The following is a 23,514-nucleotide window of genomic DNA, read 5'->3' as shown; positions in this document are numbered from 1 at the left end:
TCTTATAACAGAATTCACTTTATTAATATGTCACTCCACTTGTTGACTTTATCCAGTCTACATTTTTATAGACATTCGAGTATACACCATATCTATCACTATCCCCACAGCCAACTCCCCAGGACACTATTCCTGCCAGATACCAGTAATTTTTGTGTTGACTGAAGGTGACCATTGGACCACCGGAGTCACCGGAGCAGGCATCCTTCCCTCCTGCAAAAAATGAGACTGTTAGTTCAGTATGTGCATTTACCTTGTAACAAGACTGAAAACTGTGTGCAAAAGTGTAGTAACATGCAACGACCAATATTTTAAAATTAAAAATAAAAATAAATGCATTAAAAATACTTAAAAGAGAATTTTGGAAATAAAAAAACAATCAATTATACTCACCTGATAAAAAGTGTATTAGTACCTTGCACCAATTATGAAATAAACTAAAAAAACTGCTGCTCCCCTAGCTAAGGTAGGTAACACTACTTTAGGTGACAATATATTTGGTGTGAGGGGGCGCTCATGTGAGGACCTTGGTCCAATAATAAAGTGCAAAATATTAGTGTATAAGTGAAATTAATAGATTATGAGTGATGAAAATGGCCACTATAACAATATTAAAGTGCAATGTGCCATATTGTGAAAATATATATTCAATATATATTAAACATCTTCAAGTAAAATGCAGACTATATAAAAACAACTGTGAATCAATTAAAATCCTTTTAAATAAACTTCTTCAGTGCTTGATATCTTCAATGTAACATCAAAAGTAAGTATCCGTTACCAACTGTGAATCATACACCCAAAGTGCTCCATAAGTTGATTCTGCTTACCAGATGGATGTGACTTCTTTACTTAAAAAGAAGGTCAAACAGCGCTTTTAGCAAAGTATAAACTTGCTCAATACTGGAAACTTGTTCTTGATATGAGTCCCTCTTCCGCAAGCCCATGAGTGAGTTATATGAAAGATGAAAGGGGAACCAAAAGTGTAATCCTGTTTATTAAAACATAATAAACAGGATTACACAATATGGCACATTGCACTTTAATATTGTTATAGTGGCCATTTTCATCACTCATAATCTACTAATGTCACTTATACACTAGTATTTTGCACTTTATTATTGGCCCAAGGTCCTCACACCAAATTATACTCACCTAGATGGCTGCAGCACCATTCCCAGCTTTAGTTGTTCAGAAGGAATTGGCTGAATTTCAATACATCTATGGGCAGGCTGGTTGTTTTTATGTTCATCTATCAGTCAACTTCAGTACAACCAGCCTGTTTTTTTTTTTTTTTTTATTCAATTACTGGTGGTGTCTATATAAACTACTGTATATAGCAGTGATCATTGTATTATGACAGCTGGGAAACCTCCAGTTGTCCACTAGTGCAGGAGGATGGATTCCCCTATCAACACTGACTTCAACCTGTTGTGCATAATGTATGGCCTGCATTACAGTTTACATTTGTCTTATATGCCAGGAGCCTACCTATCTCTATGTGATCCAAACTTTTGGCCTCAGAACGGTGCTCCTCTTTCCTCCCTCCTGCCAAGTAAACTCATTCAGAAAATACCAAGGCTCCTGTGAATGAACAGTCAGAGCCCCAGAGTATAGTGATAGCTGCACTCCTGGAGCTCTATAAAATTGCACATGTAAATTAAAGAGATAAGTCCACTGGGTGGCATGCACCTCTTTGAGCCTAATTCATACTATGCTAGCACATGTTACAAATTGGCTGAATTACTGGAGTTCAACCTTAATAATGTTTGTTTGATTTTCTAATTGTTAATCAATTCGCTTGTGGCGAGAAAATTTGAAGGACCAGAACTGAAAATTTTTTGGAAACAAATTTCTAACAATGTGATTTTTGTTCAGAAGATTACATTCATTCCAAAAACAAATGTTAAAGTAAACAAAATTTTAAAGTACTTTCAAATTACATTCATCCAGTCATCGACTGTACAAATAATTTTCCTATGAATATTCATATGAATTCTCAGACCAACGTTCATTTCAAAATCTACTATGCATGGCCAGTTTTAGGGTAATATCAACCTTAGGCTTATATTGATAAAAAGGCCAACAATCCTAAGGAAATGTAGCCATTGCACCAGCTGTCACTTTTCAATAACAGTGCAGCTCTTTGGTGCTCAGCCCATACAACTGCATTATTCATTCACAGTGATCTGTGAATGAATGAACTACAAGTACCCTCTTCCATTGTGGGAGACGGCTTGTGGTTCTCAATGAACTCTAAGGGTGTTAGTGAGCGCTCTCGTACTTCATTGATTCTTTCTGAACTTCCGTAACTGTCTGCTCCTACCTCCTGTACGACAGCTGTACTGAGAGTCTGCATAAGCCTGACATTTGCACCTGTAATCTATTGATCACAGGTGCAATGCTCTGCAGGCTCATGGGGGGAAAAAATAATAATATGTGCATTTATTATTTTTACCCAAGTGTTGAACTTAGCCTTTAATGTAGATTTGTTTAGAAGGGTTAGAGATGATGGGTTAGAGCAGCTGATTTGAATGAAGCAGAATTTTTAGGGCTGTGCGTGATCACAAACAATTTGCATCTCTGTAGTCATTCAAACTAAGAACTTAACTTTTACCTTCTCCATCAATTTATTTCTCACAGTTACTACCTTTTTTTAATCACTTGGCTCTCTCTTTGAAATTGTAAGTTTCCACAAGCAGGACCATCCTGATCAAGGGGAACTACCTGTCCTATACAATTAACCCCCTCTTGTTCCTGCCTCAGGCTGACTCTCCACCAACCACCCCCTTTGATCAGCTGGTTTGTAAACAGGCCTGAAGGGGAAGTACCTTCAGGGGAATTGTAAATGGGCTGAAATCAGGGCCGTCTTTAAAATTTATTGGACCCTGGGCAAACATTTTCTTGGGCCCCCCCACCAGTGTGTCACCAATTTAGGGTGACACGTTTACACTGACTACCAATGTTAAGGGGGATTTACACTGACCACCAGTGTAAGGGCAATTCTGCACTTAACACCAATATAAAGGGTAATGTATGCTGATCACCAATGTAATGAAGAATTTACACCGACAACAAATGTAATGGGGGATTTTACATCAATAACCAACAGAGGGGGATTTCTACACTGGCCACCAATGTAAGGGTGGGGGGATTTACACTCACCACTAATTTGAAGGGGGCCTCTACATGGACCATCAGTGCAAGGGAGGATTCGAAACTGACCACAAATGATCAAATACCACCAAAAGAAAGTTCTATTTGTGGGAAAAAAAGGACTCAATTTTGTTTGGGTACAATGTCACACAACCGCGCAACTGTCAGTTAAAGAGACGCAGTGGCGTATCGCAAAAAATGGCCTGGCTACAGTGGTTAAAGGAAATTAAATATTACTTTATAAATGATGTTGTTTCCTATTTGCATAATTGGTGTAACAGAGTTGCCAGTCATTAAATACAAATGTACCATATTTTTAGCACCAGCAATGTCTGCACACAACACATTGTTGTTAAAAATATAATAATTTGTTTTATCAGTAGAATGAGATGTTTTTTTCTAATTAGTTATAATGACACATTGCTAAGTTTGAACCATTTACAATAGTTAGAAACAATTATCTCATGTTTAAAAATGCAATAAACATAATAAAAAACACATTATTCTAAAAGTCCCACTTGTCTGCCTGTAAGGTGAGGAGACTTTCCAATTGAATTAGACAACATCAGCTATGGAGATATGTGCTGGACTAATGAAGTACTTATAGTCTCACACCGGTGTTGTATTTGTAGTTTATGTGCTTTTAAATTGCTTCCACTTTTACTAAGTCAAAGTAAGGTATCACCTCCACATCAGACATGGGTGGAGGGGTAAAGGGAAAATCCATTGACAAAAGTTGGGGTTTTCCCTCACTTTGGAAAAGGTTTATTTTTCACTTCTTGTCTCCAGGATAGAATGCGGAATGAAATCTCCCCACTAATGACATCAACAGCAATAAAAACCTAACAGAGGATCTAATTCTTTGCCTCTCTGTCCCAAACTAGGAAGAACCCTGCCTGATGGTTTCACCATATATAAATACAATGTAGGTATATAATAATAAATTAATAATAATGCATACCTTCTTTCAGTCCTGCACAAAGCATATCGTCTGTTAGCATCCTGCCAATCTTTAAATACCCAGCCTTGCACATTTCATGGGCCACCACAGGAATTTCAATCTAAAATAACAAAAGGACATTTAAAGCATTTGTTACCCCAACACTTTCAATTCCTGATATGTGCCTGCTGTACCATGTACTTGTATGAGAAAGCATCCTGTTCTCTTTGTATTGCTTCCTTTGTGTGAAATCCCTGGTGTTCCTGCCAGTCCCTCTGCTTTCCTATTCAAAACTGACCACAAAAAGCAGGAGAGCACATCATGGTCAGTTCTCTAGCTATGCTGGAAGCTCAGTATGCTCTCTTACAATAATCAGACTTGTTCTGACACGCTCCTGCTGCACAGCCATTCACTGGGAAAACAGAGGGAATGTGATCACTTATAAAAAAGGGAAAAAAAGTATTTATAATGTTTTTTTTTTATATCTATACACAGATGTTTTGCTTTTCATTTCTATTTTTAACTGAATGGGTTGTTTTAAAAGGTGATCTTTACAATCACTTTAAGATATACTACTGCTATACACAAACTGGTGAAAAAGAAAATGAAAGATTTTGTCCATTTCCAGCAATAAATTATTTAAATTTGCAATACATTGGACATACCTGCACATATGTATTCATTTATCCAGTTTCTAAAATGAGATTCTGTAATTTAGTTTTCCGAATAACATTTCTATAAACAGAATCGACATCCCCTTTGGGAAATTTTCCCTTCTGCTAGCTAAATATGATAAGTGAACTTTAATGAAGGAAAAGCAGGACATGAGTCTAAAGCATGAGTTAGATGATACGAGCCTTTAATGGGAGGCTCGAATCTCAATGACCTTTTTTTCTGTCTTTGTCTTTGCTAGAGATTTCTCTCACTTTTTGACCTGGTGACGTTGTTCTCAGGAAGTGCAGGGAAATCTCCCAGTGGGGCCATAGACAGCAACAGTGGTGGCCCTTAATGCAGGGTGCAGGGTGCGCCGCCCCCCTATCCATGCATCCGGCCCCCTAATCTACATGCGGGGTGCTGGATGCAATCTAATGATGGTTTTTTTTTTAAACACATGTTTAGAGCCTGGGGCTCTAATAGACTTTAAAAAAGGGTGGGTTTGGAGCGCAGAGCACTGCTCCTCGAGTCCACCCATTTGTGTGACAATAGCGAATAAATAGAAAAGGGAAGTGCTGGGCTGGGGGGGGGGGAGGGGAGACAGCTGGACAGCAATAAAAAACTTTCCCCTCTCTATCCAAAACTAAAATAAAAGCCTTGGCTGGAGTAGCACCCTCTAGTGTGCTAGAAATGTAGTACTGTGTTTTGATAGAGTAGGTAAATTGCCAGACTTGGCTGCCAGCCAAGTCTGGGTATGTTTTGATCTGGGTCTGGGAGTAACTCAGGGTAGAGCTGGGTGATTCACAAGCAGCATCACCAGGACCTCCCACTTCTTTCCAGAATGTTCTGATGTTTTCTGAAAGGAGAGGTGGAGCTTCTTGGGGTATTTTAAGGAGCCCTGACCAATCCCCAACCTGAATTGGTAGGGGGCAGGCCCTTATAAATACCTAGAGTCAGCTCAGCTGGGGGATTTGTTGTGTGTGAGGAAGATGGAGATGGAGTGTTAGGCTGTCGGTGGCCTTTGGTGGAGCTCCCCAGTCTGGGGGGGTGGGGGTGGTGACCTTTGGCCTGGGCTCGGGTGTGGATGGGACCCTCTAAGAACACATGGAGGTGTCCTGAACTGGAGATATGGGAGCAAGGTGAGGACAGCAGGAGAGAGCACTGCCAGACATGTCTACAGAACAACAGGTCGCAGCCGTGAGGGCTGGTGAGTGATGCACAGTCAGGAGGACTGGGGAGGCATGCCCGAGAGTACTGGGAGAGAGCAGTCTGGGATGGGTGCAGAACCAGATGAGTGGACTGTGGAAGAATGGGCACAAGAGAGAGGCAGCTGCAGCCATGTGGGTTGGCAGGGTCTGAAGAGGTGGTTCTGGAAGCAGTAGCCACGTGTACGACAACTAGCACCAAGGACTGTCATATTTTTGCTACACCATAGGGATCCCAGGTCCCTACCTGCAAAGGAAACTTGCAAGGCCTGGCTGAGCCAGTGTCAGGCTTAGGTCTAGACCTGTGCTAGTTGGTTCTGAAAGTACAAGCAAGTGATGTGCTGGAGGTGTTGAGGAGGAATAGTCTGCAAGCAAGTGTTGTGCTGGAGTGAAGACTGGAGTGTATATGCAAGGAGTGTATATAGTTGGTCCCATTTAAATATTCTGCAATTCAATGGGCATCCCATATTCCCTTCTCCCATCCAAGGTAATTCCTCTCAATAAAAACAAACAAAACAAAGTGAATGGGCTGTTTTCTGTCCAAAGAGTGACTGGAAATTGTGTGCCTGGATTGGCAGGGTGACAGGTTGACTACAGCACTCAGAAGCCCCTATGGGGGTACTGCTACACTGGAGTTACATTTTACATTACATTTCAAAAACAGGTTCAGCATGTTATAAATTTTATTTTATACTTTTTTTTCAAATGTTAAATGAAACAAAAATAAAATACCTCCATGAGGGCTTCTGGCAGTCTTTTTAAGAACTGTTTTCCCCATCCACTGACAACTACAAAATCCTCTAAAATATAATATAATTGTGTTAGACATTGCACAATGACAACCCATTGAAATACATAGGCAGTGGCACAATGGAAAAGCAAATTTTATCAAAGGCACCAAGCTGAACAGCATCATTCAGGCCATTTAGAATACCCTTTAAGAGTTGAAGGCTCCGAAGTGAGTTTCTGCTTCATCACCCTTCTGTTATTTCTGAAGGTGTACCAATGCTGGCAACCATGATGTGATGATGTGTCATAGTAAAACTAAAATTATATCAGTCTTACTTACCTGTTATGAAACGAATTGAAACCAGGGCTGGACAATTCCCAGTCACCAGTTTTATGGGGGATACTTTTTAAAAGGCAACTTCTGAACAGAGGTGACAAGACGGGCTGATGCCACAGGCTGTCATGTTGTACCATACTTTTACGTTTTATCTGACTCTGTGCTTCAGATGATGCTTCCTCAAATGACTAACTACTGGATCCTTATCAATGGTTCCAATAAGGAAGACAGTTACTGGAATGAATAGTGTTGCCATTTTGTCTCACTGCAATATAAACAATGCTTTGTGTTTTGAAAGTTCTTGCCACAAGTGGCTTATTTGATCTGCCAATGATTGGTTCTTTACTATTGTGCTAAGTGGCTTCCGCTTCATAAACAAAGACTATGATGTCCAGTGCAGCTGCCCTTATTAGCATTACACTTGTTACAGTGATATTGCCATATTCATGTTTGATTTAATAATGGTAATAACGCTTACTAGGTAACATACAGTATATGACCACTTACATAGTTGCCAACTGTCCCGGATTTCCCGGGACATTCCCGGGACTTACACTCCATTCCCGAATTTTTTGTGTCTCGGGAAATGTCCCGAAAAATCCGGTTTTTGATTTTTCCCGCCGCCGCCGCCGCTAGAGGTCTGCGGCCGGCGGAGACATTGTCTCCGCCGGCCGCCATCTTGAAGAAGCTCAGGAAGACGGCTGGGGGGGGGCTAGACGGAGCTCCTCCGTCGCCGCCCACCCTCCTCCCCGCCTCACTCCGCCCACCCTCTGTCCCGCTCCGCCCCGCCTCACTCCGCCTACCCCCGCCCCGCTGCCAGGAAAAGGGGCGGGGGTTTTGCCATGCGGTATTCGAAAAGACCGGCGGACACCTCTGAGGTAGGGGAGGGGGGGAACACCGCTGTGGAAATTTGTAAGGGGGGCTCCACTGGGGACACACCGCTGTGGGAATTTGTAAGGGGGGCTCCACTGGGGACACACCTGATGTAAGGGGAGCTCCACTGGGGGACACCTGATGTGAGGGGGGGCTCTGCCAGGGACACCTGATGTGAGGGGGGGCTCCGCCAGGGACACCTGATGTGAGAGGGGGCTCCGCCAGGGACACCTGATGTGGGAGGGGGCTCCGCCAGGGACACCTGATGTGAGAGGGGGCTCCGCCAGGGACACCTGATGTGAGGGGGGCTCCGCCAGGGACACCTGATGTGAGGGGGGGCTCCGCCAGGGACACCTGATGTGAGGAGGGGCTCTGCCAGGGACACCTGATGTGAGGGGGGGCTCCGCCAGGGACGCCTGATGTGAGGGGGGCTCCGCCAGGGACACCTGATGTGAGGGGGGGCTCCGCCAGGGACACCTGATGTGAGGAGGGGCACTGCCAGGGACACCTGATGTGAGGGGGGGCTCCGCCAGGGACACCTGATGTGAGGGGGGCTCCGCCAGGGACACCTGATGTGAGGGGGGGCTCCGCCAGGGACACCTGATGTGAGGGGGGCTCCGCCAGGGACACCTGATGTGAGGGGGCTCCGCCAGGGACACCTGATGTGAGGGGGGGCTCCGCCAGGGACACCTGATGTGAGGGGGGAGCTCTGCCAGGGACACCTCATGTGAGAGGGGGCTCCGCCAGGGACACCTGATGTGAGGGGGGCTCCGCCAAGGACACCTGATGTGAGGGGGGGCTCCGCCAGGGACACCTGATGTGGGGGGGCTCCGCCAGGGACACCTGATGTGAGGGGGGGCTCCGCCAGGGACACCTGATGTGAGGGGGGGCTCCGCCAGGGACACCTGATGTGAGGGGGGGCTCCGCCAGGGACACCTGATGTGAGGGGGGCTCCGCCAGGGACACCTGATGTGAGAGGGGGCTCTGCCAGGGACACCTGACGTGAGGGGGGCTCTGCCGGGGACACCTGATGTGAGGGGGGGCTCTGCCGGGGACACCTGATGTGAGGGGGGCTCTGCCGGGGACACCTGATGTGAGGGGGGGCTCTGCCGGGGACACCTGATGTGAGGGGGGGCTCTGCCGGGGACACCTGATGTGAGGGGGGGCTCTGCCGGGGACACCTGATGTGAGGGGGGGCTCTGCCGGGGACACCTGATGTGAGAGGGGGCTCTGCCGGGGACACCTGATGTGAGAGGGGGCTCTGCCGGGGACACCTGATGTGAGGGGGGGCTCTGCTGGGGACTCCTGGTGTGAAGAGGGCTCTGCTGGGGACTCCTGGTGTGAGGGGGGGCTCTGCTGGGGACACCTGATGCAAGGACGGACTCTGCTGGGGGCACCTGATGCAAGGACGGACGGCTGGTGGCAGGCGACGTGGCAGGTGACACACTCGGGGCTCACACTGATTCTGCATTATGGTGAGTTGAATGATTTAATTTTATATTACAATGTAATAATAGAAATACTGCACTTCAATCATCCTGACACCATAACAACCATGGTGCCGGGATGATTGAAGTGCTAACACCAGGTGTTTGGTGTATCTTTATCTGCTGATTGTTAAACTTTCTAGAATACACATATTTTTATTGTGTAGGATCTGGGGCTGCTGTCCCGTCATTTCCCTCTCCCCCTCTCCCCCTATCCCCCTTTCCCTCTCCCCCTCTCCCCCTTTCCCTCTCCCCCTTTCCCTCTCCATCCCTCATTCATCTCAGACTCTAACCACACCCTCTTGAGCCACGCCCATTTAAGCCACACCCACTATGACGCGTAAACCATGCCCATTTTTCGCCGCAGTGCGTTTCGCGCGCCGCGCGTGAATATTTTTCCTAAGCCACGCCTACAAACGAATGTCCCGCCCCCTAATTATTGTACGGCTCCGCCTACAGCCACAAACGTGTCCCACATTTTTTTTTTACAATGTTGGCAACTATGCACTTACTGTTCACCATGAAGGAGCTTTGCTCAATGTTTGGATTCCAAGTGGTTTTTAGACTGATGCTGTGTCTAGTGTGATAGCGAATTGGAATAGCCCTTTAACTATAGTTTGGTCTTGTAACCACATTTAGGGACTGGTACAGTTATTTATTAATTCTTAATGAGAGGTGGTGTTATATGAATGAACATAAGGAGGGTTTTCTTGGTGCCAGAATATAACAAATCGTCAAAATCTGGTACTAGGAGCAGCAAGTACCAGAGCTTCAGGATCTGCACTGAACAGTGAAGGTATATAACTGGACATGATTTTTTTTGGGAGGAGGAGTCACGCTTCTGATGTCACCCACTATCTTACTGATCAACGTGTATTGTTCTATATAGAACGTTTTGATATGCACTTATGATAAGTGTCACAATTGTAAGTGTGTTTTTAACTATCCTTTAACATGGTTATTAGCAGAGAGCACTATTTGTCCCTCTCTTGATTTTTTATATATGCTTGGCATATCTGATATATCTGAGGATCGTTCAATCTGGAACAGTGGTGCTACCATCCTAAGTGTCATCCTCATTGGGAAAAGCGTGCTGTCAATGTCTTGTTAACTCAGGGGTAGGGATGGGCTCAATGTTCGGGTTGAACATAAGTTTGACTCGAACATCGGTTGTTTGCCAAAGAACGAACAATATGGGGCGTTCGCGGCAAATCCAAGCGCCGCGGAACGCCCCATGATGCACTGCGAGATCGCAGTGCATTGCTGTATGATGATTGGCTAAAGCATGCACCTGACCTGCATACTTTGGCCAATCCCAGCACCCTCTGCTAAGAGAGCCATAATTGACCAAAGGCAGGGTGCCTTTGGCCAATCATGGCTCAGGGGAACTAAGTCCACGACCCACACTATATAAGGCTGCTTACATGGCGGCCCTGTGTAGTGTTGTTGATGTGGACGGAGAGATAGCTTGATTTAGATTAAGTAGGCAGGCTATTCAGTTAGTGGCAGTGTATTTATATATATATATATATATATATATATATATATATATATATATAGTCAGTCTAGTATATATATATATATATATATATATATATATATATATATATATATATATACTCTGCATCCAGTGTAGCCTATATCTACAGTGCATTCGGTGCTGTACTGTTTCTAATACACTTCTGGTGTACACAATACAATACAGTGCAGCCATAGTGCAGTTACTACTACTTTTCTGGTGGTGTACACAGTACAAAATACAGTGCAGCCATAGTGCAGTTGCTACTACACTTCTGGTGGTGTACACTGTACACAATACAGTGCAGCCATAGTACAGTTGCTAATACTTTTCAGGTGGTGCACACAGTACACAATACTGTACAACCGTAGTGCAGTTGCTACTACTTTTCTGGTGGTGTACACAGTACACAATACAGTGCGGCTGTAGTGCAGTTGCTACTAGTTTTCTGGTGGTGTACACAGTACACAATACAGTGCAGCCATAGTGCAGTTGCTACTACACTTCTGGTGGTGTACACAGAACACAATACAGTGCAGCCGTAGTGCAGTTGATACTACACTTCTGGTGGTCCACACAGTACACAATACAGTGTAGCCGTAGTGCAGTTGCTACTACTTTTCTGGTGGTGTACACATTACACAATACAGTGCAGCAGTAGTGCAGTTGCTACTACTTTTCTGGTGGTGTACACAGTACACAATACAGTGCAACCGTAGTGCAGTTGCTACTACTTTTCTGGTGGTGGAAACAGTACACAATACAGTGCAACAGTATTGCAGTTGCTACTACACTTCTGGTGGTGTATACAGTACACAATACAGTGCAGCCATAGTGCAGTTGCTACTACTTTTCTGGTGGTGTACACAGCACACAATACAGTGCAGCCGTGGTGCATTTGCTACTACTTTTCTGGTTGTATACACAGTACACAATACAGTGCAGCAGTAGTGCAGTTGCTACTACACTTCTGGTGGTGTACATAGTACACAATACAGTTCAACCATAGTGCAGTTGCTTCTACTTTTCTGGTGGTGTACACAGTACATTGCAGCCATAGTACAGTTGCTACTACTTTTCTGGTGGTGTACACAGTACACAATACAGTGCAGCTGTAGTGCAGTTGCTACTACACTTCTGGTGGTATACACAGTACACAATACAGTGCAGCTGTAATGCAGTTGCTACTACACTTCTGGTGGTGTATACAGTACACAATACAGTGCAGCCGTAGTGCAGTTCCTACTACTTTTCTGGCGGTGTACACAGTACACAATACAGTGCAGCCGTAGTGCATTTGCTACTACTTTTCTGTTTGTATACACAGTACACAATACTGTGCAGCAGTAGTGCAGTTGCTACTACACTTCTGGTGGTGTACATAGTACACGATACAGTGCAACCATAGTGCAGTTGCTACTACTTTTCTGGTGGTGTACACAGTACAGTGCAGCCGTAGTACAGTTGCTACTACTTTTCTGGTGGTGTACACAGTACACAATACAGTGCAGCCGTAGTGTAGTTGCTACTACACTTCTGGTGGTATACACAGTACACAATACAGTGCAGCTGTAATGCAGTTGCTACTACTTTTCTGGTGGTGTACACAGTACACAATACAGTGCAGCCGTAGTACAGTTGTTACTATTTTTCTGGAGGTGTACACAGTACACAACACAGTGCAGCCGTAGTGCAGTTGCTACTACTTTTCTGGTGGTGTACACAGTTCACAATACAGCGCAACCCCCATGCAGTCTGTTGGCAACAGCACTTGAAAGACCCACATCAAAGAAAAAGGCAGACTTCTCCTTGCTCCTCATCTGGGATCTCCAACCCCACTATACCTGCACTGAGAGGAATGACGGTATAGCAATAGGTGTCCCAAGTACTTGCAGCCAATCTGCTATCAGTACACCAACATCTGTTTTCAGCAGGCAAATTTCCCTACCCCAGTTGCTAAACCGTAAAAAGAAATTTGGTCCCAGCCATCCACATGCTCAGCGTCTGAATGCTAGCTTGACCAAATTACTAGCACTGCAACTGCTGCCTTTTCACCTGGTAGACTCTGCCCCCTTTCATGAATTTGTGGAATGTGCTGTACCTCAGTGGCAGGTTCCAAAACGCCATTTCTTTTCACAGAAGGCCATTCCGGCTCTCTACCGGCATGTGGAAGGCAATGTTTTGGCCTCGTTGGACAGGGCAGTCAGCAGTAAGGTGCATATTACTGCTGACTCATGGTCTAGCAGGCATGGGCAGGGACGTTACCTTTCCTTCACGGCACACTGGGTAAACTTTGCTGGCAGCTGGGAAGGATGCAGGACAGGGTGCAGTATTGTCTGAGCTTGTTCTGCCACCACGCCTCCAAAATGCTAGTGGTGATTTTGCCACAGCTCTCTCCTTCACCCCCTCCTCTTCTTCTTCCTCTATGGCCTCTTCTGCAGATTTGTCCTCTGAACCAGCGGTGCTCCTTAAGTGTTCAAGGGGCTACGCAAGCACTCAGGCAAAAAGATGCCATGCGGTGCTTGAGTTGGTCTGCTTAGGGGACAGGAGCGACACTGAAGCAGAGATTCTATCAGCTCTGCAGGGGCAGGCTCAGAGGTGGTTGACGGCACGCCAGCTTTAGCCAGGAATGGTTATATGCGACAATGGCGCCAACCTTCTCTCCGCCCGCCGACAGGGACACTTGACCCATGTTCCATGTTTGGCACACATCCTGAATTTGGTGGTGCAGCAGTTCTTGAGCAGGTACCCAGGCTTACAGGATCTCCTGAGGCAGGCCAGAAAAGTCTGTGCTAATTTCCGCCGGTCATACAATGCCAGTGCTCGGCTGGCTGACATTCAAAGGGAATGCAACCTGCCCACCAACCGCCTCATTTGTGACATGCCCACCAGGTGGAACTCAATGTTGGCAATGCTGCAATGGCTGCACATGCACCAGAGGGCCATCAATGAGTACCTGTATGAGTATGGCACCAGGACAGGGTCAGGGGAGCTTGGCTTCTTTTCACCACACCAGTGGCTACTGATCAAGGATGCATGCACTGTCCTGTCACCAGGTACAAACAAGGCCTAGGATAAATCCAAGGGAAAAACCAAGCTTAACTTACCACCAGCCCACAGACAACAAAATAACCTGTCTAACAGTATGCGTTAAAAGCAGTGGTTTAGTCTGCACACATTTGCAAATGCATGCGTAAGCCACAGAGCCTCGTCATGGCACCCTGGTATCTGTGGTACCTAACACTAATTTATAAGTGTCCCCACAGTGGAGGCACATGCATTCTGATAGATAGGTGAGAGCAGGTGGACTGAAGGGGAGCCACACCTTCTTAAAGGTACAGGGGCACACTGAACACCCAGCATATAGCACAATGGCTGCAAAGGTGTCAGTGTGTTGCCTGACCAAAAAACAGGACAGTGATACAAAATAGATGCCACTTGCTCCTATCTATAGCTGGCTATGGTAGTAAGAAGCATTGGAAGGCTAACAACAGGTACAAACAAGGCCAAGGATAAATCCAAGGGAAAAACCAAGCTTAACTTACCACCAGCCCTGTCACCATTTGAGGTGACCAAGAGGATGGTGAGCAGCGACAATGCATGCATCAGTGATACTGTCCCTCTTGTCTTTCTGTTGGAGCACACGCTTCAAGGAATAATGGACAGGGCACTTGAGGCAGAACAGCGGGAGGAAGAGGAGGAATTCCTTACCTCTCAATGTCCTCTTTATCCAGATAGTATTCCTGCAGGCCCGCCAAACACACAGGAAGAAGAGGAGGAGGAGGATTGTGTCAGCATGGACATGGAGGATAACACTCAGTAGAGTTTTCAGTCCCCAGAAACCCAAGGAGTTGTACGTGGCTGGGAGGAGGTTGTTACGGATCATGTGATCCTTAGTGGCCATGAGAACTCAGAATCTAATGCCTCTGCAAACTTACGCTGCATGGTCTCCCTGATTCTGCAAAGCCTGCGAAAGGACCCTAGGGTTCGTGGTATCAAGGAGAGAGATCATTACTGGCTGGCAACCCATCTTAATCCACGTTACAAGGGTAAGGTTGCAGAGGATGAAACATCTTCAGGAGGCCTTGAAGAAAGGTTTGTGCAATGCATTTCCAGACCCTGGGAGGTTACAATTTCCTGGTGCTGGACTACGGTGTTGCTGAGGCTTCATTCAGTCAGAGAGCCTTTAGACAATTTTTCAGTCCTCAGTGTCAAGGTCTGATCGGTTCAAGCAACCATCGCCACCGTCTGCATTACATGGTGCAGGAATATCTAGGGGCAAGAGCAGACTTGGAGACCTTTCCAAAAGACCATCCATTGGTTTACTGGGTCTTGAGGATGGACCACTGGCCAGAACTTGCGCAATATGCAATTGAGCTACTGGCCTGTCCTGCATCCAGCGTTCTTTCTGAACGCACATTCAGTGCTGCTGGAGGGTTTGTAACGGATCATAGAGTGTGCCTGTCCACAGCAGGGCCCGTTCCTGCACCCAACAAGAGTATCTGTGAGGGGTTACAGTGTTGGGGCACCACCACCACCACCAAAGGCCCAATTTTTCTGCCCCTGTTTAACAGGGGCATGTAATTACAATTTTTGATATAGTATTTCAAAGCAGGGCCTGTTCCTGTGCTCACCATGAGTAACTGTGAGGGCTTACAGCAGGGATGTCCAAACTACGGCCCTCCAGCTGTTGCGGAACTACACTTCCCATGAGGCATTGTAAAACTCTGACATTCACAGACATGACTAGGCATGATGGGAGTTGTAGTTCCTTAACAACTGGAGGGCCATAGTTTGGACACCACTGGCTTACAGTGTTCTGGTACCACCAACACCTAAGGCTCAATTTTCTGAAGAGTATATGGCAGGCCATATAGTATATATACTTCTGTTCAGAGTATATAGTGCCTGGGGCCCCCCACGCCATTTTTCTTTTTAAATTTGGGTGCGGGGTTTCCCTTAATATCAACATTAACCCATACCATTTTTCTCAATGATCTTCATCTATATTGCCGGGACCCGACAATACCTTACAGCCGCAAACAGTTTTAAATGACTTTTTTTCCTTTGGAGATGTCATTTTGCTGTGGTATTGTTCTAAACTCGGGAAAACTGCGCCACTTTACAGGCATACTATAGACACCCACCAGGCACGATATTTAAATGAATATTTCATTTTTATTGTTTCACTTTAAGCACTATTAAAATCACTTCTCCCGAAAAAAACGGCAGTTTTAAAATTTTTTTTTTGCATTGATACATGTCCCCTGTGGCAGGACCCAAGTCCCCAAACACTTTTTATGGCAATAACTTGCATATAAGCCTTTAAAATTAGCACTTTTGATTTTTCACGTTCGTGTCCCATAGACTTTTTGCATGTTCGCATGTTCTGCTGCGAACCGAACCGGGGGGTGTTCGGCTCATCCCTGCTCAGGGGTAATGCTTCTAAGGTGAGCGCATTGAGCGACCACTATTGATTTTGGTGAGGGGATTAAGCACCTTCTACACCTGGATGTTTACCATGTCACGGTTTTCATACACCGCTTTAACTGTATAGTTGCTGGTGATTTGCCATCAGGTGAAGACTTTTCTATGGACTTTTTACTCAATTGCACTGCACTTTTATATTTTGATGAACATGATTTTTTTTTTTACATAATTATTTTGCAGCTTGACTACAGGGGGGCCAGTGTTTTGTGATGTATTGTGGTCCTGTTTTAATTTTACTTGTTGCCTAACCATATATCTTCCAACAACCTACATAGTCATATGCAGGTTGAGTAGTGGTGGCTCCTAGGTGTTTCTGCCTCAGGCAAAGACCATATTTGGACAATAATGTCACCAGCTTCCTGCACCTTTGTTTACTTCCAGCTGTCCGCCAATAAATCTCCCATTTCAGCAGCTGAAAGGGGCCTGGGATGAATCATCTGTTGCTATGATGCTGTTGACTGCACAGCCTACAGTGTCTAAGCTACCAAGGAGTTAAACATGCACTGAGGACAAAGTGTTTGTGGCATAGACACTTCAGCCTCAGTGCTGCCCCAATCTGTGCAAGAGATTCATGTACCTGTTCCCAGCTCTGGTTCCGGAACCAACATTTTTCATGTGAAGAAGTGACAAAATCTTAAAGAATGTCTAGTGAATGTGTGCTGTGCCCCCCTGCCAACGGCATATAAAAGATGGCAGCACTCACATTAAAGGATCCATTTTGGGCCCCTTATGCATCTGGAAAAAAAGTTAAGAAACACTAAAAAGAAATATTTCATTGGATTCTTTGGACCTCCTTAAAGCATCTGCAAAGGCAACTGTGATTTGAGTAGGAAAATTATTGACTCGCGCATCTAAACAAATTACAATATATGTGACTGAATATTATTAAAGCAAAAGTGCAAGAAACCATATGTGCATACATGTGAGTGGAGTGGCAGAGAAGGGAAAAGCAGAGAAGCTGAGAGGGGATAAACAGAGTAGCAGAGAGCAGAAAAGCAGAGTAGCAGAGAGAGGATAAGCTGAGAAGTAGAGCAGAGTTAAGCAAAGTAGTAGAGAGGGAATGACCTGAGTGGTAAAGAGAGGATAAGCAGAGTGGTAGAGAGAGGATAAGCAAAGTGGTAGAGAGCAGATAAGCAGGGTAGTAGATAGGGGATGAGCAGAGCAGTAAAGGAAGGATAGTGTGGCATTGAAGGAATAAACATGGTAGCATAGGGGGATAAGCAGAGTAGCAGAGTAGCAGTGATGGCTGGCGCTCACAATTTTTGAGGGGGCGCAAACAAACTGAAAAATTCTGAAAAATACTTTAAAAAAAACTGTGCCTATGAAATGCAGCCACTTTTCCCATCAAATGCAGCCACTGTGGTCAATTGCAGCCACCGTGCCATCAATTGAAGCCACTGTGCCCATCAAATGCAGCCACTGGGCCATCAAATGCAGCCACTGTGCCCATCAAATGCAGCCACTGTGCCAAACATATGCAGCCACTGTGCCCATCAAATATAGCCACTGTGGCCATCAAATGCAGCCACTGTGCCCATCATATGCAGCCACTGTGCCCATCATATGCAGCCACTGTTCCCAGCAAATACAGTCACTGTGCCCATCAAATACAGCCACTGTGCACATCAAATGCAGCCACTGTGCCTATCAAATACAGCAACTGTGCCCATCAAATACAGCAGCTGTGCCATCAAATGCAGCCACTGTGCCCATCAATTACAGCCACTGTGCCCATCAAATGCAGCCACTGTGCCAATCATATGCAGCCACTGTGCCCATTATATGCAGCCACTGTGCCCATTATATGCAGCCACTGTGCCATCAAATGCAGCTGCCGAGCCCATCATATGCAGCCACTGTGCCCATCATATGCAGCCACTGTGCCCAGCAAATACAGCCACTGTGCCCATCATATACAGCCACTGTGCCCAGCAAATACACATACTATGCCCATCATGTACAGCCACTGTGCCCACCAAATACAGCCACTGTGCCATCAAATGCAGCCAGGCTAGTCCCCCTGCTGTCACTTCACCAACCCCCCCCCCTTGTGGCTGGTCCGGCGGCACCTAGCGTTCATGTGGTGAGGCTCTGCTCTTCTCCTGGAGTGACGGGGCTCTCCTCCTCCTCTTCTGCAGTGGCGGAAAGTGGCGGCTCTGGTGTTCGCTCAGCTCCTCAGGCTTCCTCCACTGTGTCTCCTCTTCCGCCGAAGCGCTAGGCATCCAATTGGATCGCTTAATGCTTTGGCCAATTGGGGGAGACAGGTCTCACTGACCTGCCTCCTGATTGGCAGGGAGGAAAGTTAATGTAAAAATACCGAAAAACAATTTGTCACACAACAGGGTGGGATCGGAACACAGTGCTCTGCCCCCGAGCCCACCCAATTTTGAAGCCTATTAGAGCCTCTGGCTCTAATCACCTGCTTCAAAATACACACCCACTGCCTATCCCCGTCATAGTATTTCATGTGTCCAGCATCCTGAAAGGGGCCGGGCACATGAATAGGGAGGGTGGTGGAGGTGTTAGAGGGGTGGCGCCCATGCGCCCCCAATATACAGACCGCTACTGGAGAGTAGTAGAGAGTGGATAAGCAGAGTGGTAGAGAGGATAAGCAGAGTAGTAGAGAGGGGATAAGCAGAGTGGTAGAGAGCGGATAAGCAGAGAGGTAGAGAGGGGATGAGCAGAGTAGTAGAGAGGATAGTGTGGCAGGGAAGAAATAAACAGAGTAGCATAGGAGGATTAGCAGAGAGTAGTAGAGAGTGGATAAGCATAATGGTAGAGAGAGGATAAGTGGTGGAGTAGAACTGGGATAAGCAGAGTAATAGAGAGGGGATATGCAAAGTAGCATAGAGGGGATAAGCAGAGTGATAGAGAGGGGGTAAGCAGAGTAGTAGAGAGGGGATAAGCAGAGTAATAGAGAACAGATAAGGAGAGCAGCAGAGAGGGGATAAGCAGAGTAGCAGAGAGGGGATGAACAGAGTAATAGAGAGGGGGTAAGCAGAGTAGAAGAGAGGGGATAAGCAGAGTAGTAGAGAACAGATAAGGAGAGCAGCAGAGAGGGGATAAGCAGAGTAGCAGAGAGGGGATGGACAGAGTAATAGAGAGGGGGTAAGCAGAGTAGTAGAGAGGGGATACGCAGAGTAGTAGAGAACAGATAAGGAGAGTAGCAGAGAGGGGATAAGCAGAGTACTAGAGAGGATAGGCAGAGTAGCAGCGAGGGGATAAGCAGAGTGTTACAGAGGAGATAAGAAGAGTAGTGGAGAGGGGATAAGATGAGTAGTAGAGAGTGAATAAGCAGAGTAGTAGAGAACAGATAAGGAGAGTAGCAGAGAGGGGATTAGGAAAGTAGCAGAGAGGGGATAAGCAGAGTAGAGAGGGGATAATAAGAGTAGTGGAGAGGGTAAAAGGTAAGTAGTAGAGAACAGATAAACAGAGTAGTAGAGAGGGGATAAGCAGAGTGGTAGAGAGGGGATAGGAAGAGTGGTAGAGAGGGGATAAGCAGAGTAGTAGAGAGGGGATAAGTAGAGTGGTAGAGAGGGGATAATCAGAGTAGTAAAAATGGGATAAGCAGAGTAGTAGAGAGGGGATAAGAAGAGTGGTAGAGAGGGGATAAGCAGAGTAGTAGAGATGGGATAAACAGAGTAGTAGAGAGAGCATGGGCAGAGTGGTAGAAAAGGGGATAAGCAGAGTGGTAGAGAGGGTATAATCATAGTAGAGAGGGGATAAGAAGAGTAGTGGAGAGGGGATAAGATGAGTAGTAGAGAGGGGATAAGCAGAGTAGTAGAGAGGGGATAAGCAAAGTGGTAGAAAGGGGATAAGCAGAGTGGTAGGGAGGGGATAAGCAGAGTGGTAGAGAGGGGATAAGCAGAGTGGTAGATAGGAAATAAGCAGAGTGGTAGAGATGGGATAAGCAGAGTAGTAGAAAGGGGATAAGCAAAGTGGTAGAAAGGGGATAAGCAGAGTGGTAGAGATGGGATAAGCAGAGTAGTAAAGAGGGGATGAGCGGAATTATAGAGAGGGGATAGTGTAACAGAGAAGGAAAAAGCAGAGGAGCACAGAGGGGATAAGCAGAATACCAGAGACAGGGTAAGCAGAGTATCAGAAAGGGAAGGGCGTATTTGTCTCTGAACCCCCGCTTTCTTTAGGATGATAACAACATTTTTTATTGTAGATGGGATCAGCTTTTTAGGGATTTTCTAGAAAGTCATTGATAACAGCTACGTTAAAAAAAATAGCTTTCTGTTATATGAAAGTCAATGAAGAAAAAATGTCAAAATAGTGATATGTAATAAAAAAAAATTCCTCAATATATTATCAGAGGATATAAACCGTTAAAGTCCTTCACATAATCCAAAACACATTATGCCCCCGTTCACACCTATGCGAATTAGATGCGGCTTACACCACATCCAACTCGTAGGACATTTTAAAATACATTCATTTGAATGCATCTGGTTCACATATGTGCGTTGCATTCGCAAATATGTACGTTTTCTGGGCATTGCAGTGCGAATTACAAGCCCATTATTTTCTATGGGAACGCATCTGATTCGCAAACACAAATTCTCTCCTTCTCCTCACTACACCTCTCCCCTCTCCATGCTCACTGATCCGCAGCTAAAACGCAGAGGAACCTCTGAGCAACTGATTTTTATCTTCGCAGTGAAACCGGAGCTTCAATTCGCAACGCACATGTGTGAACCCGGGCTAAATATTTAAAGTGATGACAGCGTCCAAACACAAGTTAATCCTTAGGTGAAAAAAGGGTGGTGTCCTTCCAATTAATGACAGGTGTATCACCTTGTGCTTCCCAAAGGATAGACAAGACAAAATTATCTTCTTACCAGATAATAAGACCTTTTAAGGCCTATACACGCATTAGTGAGTATTCATCCCCCACTTCAGGTATAAGCCAGCTCAACTGTTCAGCCTGTTAAGGGACATCAGCGATGCATATATCGATCTCATAGGAGCCTCAGAACCGATCATGCAGTAAACCAGAAGGAAAAGGAAACAAACTCACTGCACAGCGTTCAATTAAAAACACTAGAGTTTAATAGCTAATCTACTTACAGCAAAGATAAGTTACACAGGCATATCAGAAAAACATCAGTCAGACACTCTCCAGGAGTGCTAAGACGTCACCGCTCTTCCTTGCCTTGCCTGATGTACGTTTTGTTCAATAGAACATCTTCTGTGAGGTAGTAGGCTACTGTTTTTCCGATATGCCTGTGTAGCACCCTCTACCTAGGTAGGTGCTAGAGGTGAGTTTTTTGGAGAGAGCAGGTAAATTTAGGCAGGGCTAGCTGGAAGCTAGGTCTGTTTGTTTTGATCTGTGGGGCTGGGAGTGGCTCAGAGTAGGCTGGTGACTCACAGATAGCATCACTTCTCAGTTACATCCCTCTGGCTTCTAGAGGAATTTGGAAGAGAGGAGGGGAAGAGAGGTGGAGCTGCCTGGGGTGTTCTAAGGAGCCCTGAGCAATCCCCAACTTGGATTGGCAGAAGGCAAGCCTCCTTAAATACCTAGAGTCAGCCCAGCTGCGGAGGAGTTGTCAGATGATAGAACTGAGGATGGAGTACTAGGCTGTTGGGGCCTTTGAGGGTGCTCCCCATTCTGGGGGGGTTGACCTTGGGCCTGGGACTCGGGTGCAGGAAGGATCCCTTCAAGGCCACATGAAGGATCTGGACAGGAGGCACAGATAGGAGTCAGAAAGGACAGCAAGCGCTAGTGCTGCCAGGCAAGTCTTCAGTAGTAAACCACTGATTTGTGTGTAGCCAGGAGGGCTGGTGAGTGACATGTGCTATCAGGAGTACTGGAGAGGCATGCCAGAGAGGACTGAGAGGAAACAGTCAGAGCTGGGTGTGGAGCCAGTGAGGATTACAATGTCATGGGCAGTGGAGTCTGGCAGCTGCAGCCAGGATGGCTGGCAGGGCCTAAAGAGGGATTGCTGGGAGCAGTAGTCCACTATAGGACAGCTAGCACTAAAGACTTTCTATTCTATTTTTGCTACATAAAAAGGGGCCCACGGTCCCTGCCTGCAAATAGCAATTTCTAGAGCCTGACTCTGTCAGTGTTGGGCCTAACTAGGTCCTAGCTGTGCCTGAAGTTAAAGTGTTGTGCAGGAGGAGTTTGAAGAAGTGCCATGTACAAGGAGTGTACATAGTTCTGTCCCATATTGACTGTTCTAAATTCTACTGGGCATCCCATAAATTCCCATCCCTATCCAAGTTCAAATCCCTAAAAAAAAAAAAAAAAAAAAAATGGACTGTTCATTGACTCAAGGTAATTGGGAAGTGAATGCTGGGCTGGTTAGGGTGACAGGTGAAACAAAACTTTCAGCAGCCCTTATGGGGGTACTGCTATACCTGTGTAACTTATCTTTGCTGTAAGTAGATTTGCTATTAAACTCTACTGCTTTTAATTGAACGCTGCACAATGAGTTTGTTTCCTCTTCCTTCTGGTTTACTGCATGATCGGGTCTGAGGCTCCTATGAGATCGATATGCGTCACTGGTGTCCCTTAACAGGCTGAACAGTTGAGCTGGCTTATACATGATGTGAGGGGTGAATACTCACTAATGCGCGTATAGGCCTTAAAAGGTCTTATTATCTGGTAAGAAGATAATTTTGTCTTGTCTATCCCTTGGGGAGCACAAGGTGATACACCTGTCATTAATTGGAAGGACACCACCCTTTTTTCACCTAAGGATTAACTGGTGTTTGGACACTGTCATCACTTTAAACATATAATGTGTTTTGGATTATGTGAAGAACTTTAATGGTTTATATCCTCTGATAATATATTGAGGAAAGACTTTTATTACATATCACTATTTTGACAGCGCAACATTTTTTCTTTATTTGCTACTATGGTGTGTACATATTTATGAGTCTCGTTTAAATTGTACAAACGCGCATCCACAAGTGATTCCCTGTTACAAAGATATATACGTGAAAAAAAAATGTAGCTTTAAAATAAACATTGACCAATGTGAAAAAAGAGCAACAATGTTGCTATACTCATAGAAGTATACAAACAAAGATAATAGCGTGATGAGCTAAAACTAAAATATTGCAACTAAGGTAAAACCATAGTGAGTGGCAAATGTGATATATCCAAGTGA

The 23,514-nt window shown here is 45.5% G+C and overlaps 1 protein-coding gene across 1 annotated transcript in view; it reads right to left on the bottom strand.

Moving 5' to 3' along the window:
- MASP1 (MBL associated serine protease 1) overlaps positions 1-23,514 on the bottom strand; it is a 179,072-nt gene continuing 155,558 nt past the window's right edge. The window contains exons 14-16 of the mRNA XM_073626420.1: positions 6,688-6,755; positions 4,118-4,217; positions 1-213 (exon numbers count right to left, since the gene is read on the bottom strand). Coding sequence (XP_073482521.1) covers positions 23-213; positions 4,118-4,217; positions 6,688-6,755 — 359 coding nt within the window. The 3' untranslated portion in view covers positions 1-22. The remainder of the gene's footprint in view (positions 214-4,117; positions 4,218-6,687; positions 6,756-23,514) is intronic.

This window comes from Aquarana catesbeiana, linkage group LG04 (genome assembly GCF_042186555.1).
Source record: "Aquarana catesbeiana isolate 2022-GZ linkage group LG04, ASM4218655v1, whole genome shotgun sequence".
Taxonomy (NCBI): domain Eukaryota; kingdom Metazoa; phylum Chordata; class Amphibia; order Anura; family Ranidae; genus Aquarana; species Aquarana catesbeiana.
This window is presented reverse-complemented; position numbering and strand designations above follow the sequence as displayed.